This window comes from Gavialis gangeticus, unplaced genomic scaffold (assembly GCF_001723915.1).
Source record: "Gavialis gangeticus isolate Ggan-Ray unplaced genomic scaffold, GavGan_comp1, whole genome shotgun sequence".
NCBI lineage: Eukaryota > Metazoa > Chordata > Crocodylia > Gavialidae > Gavialis > Gavialis gangeticus.
Genome location: NW_017728995.1, coordinates 28890600 through 28892818, shown reverse-complemented (window position 1 = coordinate 28892818; position 2219 = coordinate 28890600). Strand labels below are relative to the sequence as shown.

Here is a 2219-nt window from a genome sequence, read left to right as displayed (position 1 = left end):
AGCTTAAGCCAGCTGTTGGCATGAAGACCTGGCTTGGTCTGGCCTGGGAGGGCTCTGGAGAGAGCCTTTTTCCTGGGATGCGGAGAGGGGGTGAGCTGTTGGCCTAATGGGCCTGGTCAGGCTGTGTGGTTTAGGGCCTGGTTCCTGCATCCCTTGGCCGGTGCTCAGCCCTCATGTCCATCCTGTCTACAGGGTGTGGCTGTGCTGGGCATCGCTCTCATTGCCATGGGGGAGGAGATTGGTGCTGAGATGGCTCTGCGTACCTTCGGCCACCTGGTGAGTGATGGCACTGATGTGGGAAGGGGAGGAGGCTTCACTGCAGAGGGAGGGATGGACCTCACAGGGAGCTCTAGGTGTGGGCCAGAAGACAGGGAGTGCCACCCCTCAACCTGGCACTGCCTGCTTGTGTTCCCTGGGTGCCCAGTGCCTGCTCACATCCCCTCCCAGTACTGCAGAAGACTGCCAGTCTTGCAACGGATTCCCTGGCATGTGTGAGGGATTCAGGCAATACTCACCCTGGGCCCAGCTCACCCCCAGGCTCTAATGTCTCCATCCCTCCCCACATAGCTGCGGTATGGGGAGCCTACGCTGCGCCGCGCTGTGCCTCTGGCCCTGGCTCTGATCTCGGTCTCCAACCCACGCCTCAACATCCTTGATACCCTCAGCAAGTTCTCACATGATGCTGACCCTGAAGTCTCTTACAACTCCATCTTTGCCATGGGCATGGTGGGCAGTGGTAAGGCCCCTGGCACTATGCAGGAGGGAACTGGGGGGGGGTGGCTACTGTAGTCTCAGCAGCTGGGTGCTGGGGTAGCAGGGCTCTCTTCTAACCCTCCTTTGCCTATCTGTTCCTGATTAGCAGAGCGCCAGTGCCAGCTGGGTAACACTGGGCAGATGCTGCCATAGTCTCATCTCACTGCTGGGGGTGGGTCCTGCCCAGGGTGGAGTGGCAGCTGAGCCTGTCAGTGTGTGCATGTGGCTGTACTGCCCTGGGGCCCCTCGCTTCTGGATACATGGCCCAGAGCCCAGGTGGACCTCATTCTGGATCACTTATTGGAGAAGTTGTAGGGATGTGTCTGGCATCTGGTGCCCAGGCTGGGGCTGGCAACCTGTTCCTAGCTTCCTGCTCACTCCTGGTTCCTGCGCAGGTACCAACAATGCTCGGCTGGCAGCGATGCTGAGACAGCTGGCCCAGTACCATGCCAAGGACCCCAACAACCTCTTCATGGTGCGCCTGGCTCAGGTGAGTGCCTTGAGTTGGGTGTCTTGGGGCTCAGGGCCCTGCCCAGGGTGCTGGCCTGGGGCCGCTTATCTTAATGCACTTTCCTTTTGCTGAGCAGGGGCTGACTCACCTTGGGAAGGGGACCCTCACCCTGTGTCCATACCACAGTGACCGGCAGCTTATGAGCCAGGTGGCTGTGGCGGGGCTGTTGACCGTACTTGTATCCTTCCTGGACGTGCGCAACAGTGAGTATGGTGGTACTTGCCCACAGGGCACTTTTGGGCCTGAGGGAGGGTACCTAGCAGAGGGTTGTGCCTGGCTCAGCCCCTTGCTCTTTACCCTCGGTGACCTGGGTTGTGCTCCTCAGGTGGGTGGGTGGCTTTGGCTGTGTGCCCTGCAGGCTGTAATGCCCCTGTCTCCCTTCAGTCATCCTGGGCAAGTCACACTATGTCTTGTATGGGCTGGTGGCCGCCATGCAGCCGCGCATGCTGGTGACGTTTGATGAGGAGTTGCGGCCTCTGCCTGTGTCGGTCAGGGTGGGGCAGGTAAGAAGTCAGGGGGGGAGCTGCTGGGGTCTGAGACTGGAGAGGTGATGGCTTAAGGCTGGTGCCATGGGGCTGCCTACAGCCCTAGCAGGGCCTGGGAGACGAGCTTGGTTGTGGATATCTGTAGCTGCCTCCATGTCCTTGGTGCTGACCCTCACCCTCTTCCACAGGCTGTGGATGTCGTGGGGCAGGCAGGCAAGCCAAAGACCATCACAGGCTTCCAGACGCATACAACGCCAGTGCTGCTGGCGCATGGGGAACGGGCCGAGCTGGCCACAGAGGAGCACATGCCTGTGACGCCCATCCTGGAGGGCTTCGTCATCCTGCGCAAGAACCCCAACTATGACATCTGAGCCTGGGGCTGGGGTGGGGCAGGGGCTGAAGGGGGGTAGGGAGGGGCAGGGGCATGAGCTCAGCTCCTTGCTGCTGTTTGTCATTGAGGAGCTGGTAGG

The 2219-nt window shown here is 60.5% G+C and overlaps 1 protein-coding gene across 1 annotated transcript in view; it reads left to right on the top strand.

Annotated features, from left to right (window-relative positions):
* The window catches only part of PSMD2 (proteasome 26S subunit, non-ATPase 2), a 22342-nt gene extending 20183 nt beyond the window's left edge, over nucleotides 1–2159 (top strand). Inside the window, exons 16-21 of the mRNA XM_019503388.1 lie at nucleotides 193–276; nucleotides 568–736; nucleotides 1149–1243; nucleotides 1341–1467; nucleotides 1649–1767; nucleotides 1938–2159. Of these exons, the coding sequence (XP_019358933.1) occupies nucleotides 193–276; nucleotides 568–736; nucleotides 1149–1243; nucleotides 1341–1467; nucleotides 1649–1767; nucleotides 1938–2120 (777 nt within the window). The 3' untranslated portion in view covers nucleotides 2121–2159. The remainder of the gene's footprint in view (nucleotides 1–192; nucleotides 277–567; nucleotides 737–1148; nucleotides 1244–1340; nucleotides 1468–1648; nucleotides 1768–1937) is intronic.
* The last annotated feature ends 60 nt before the right edge of the window (nucleotides 2160–2219 follow it).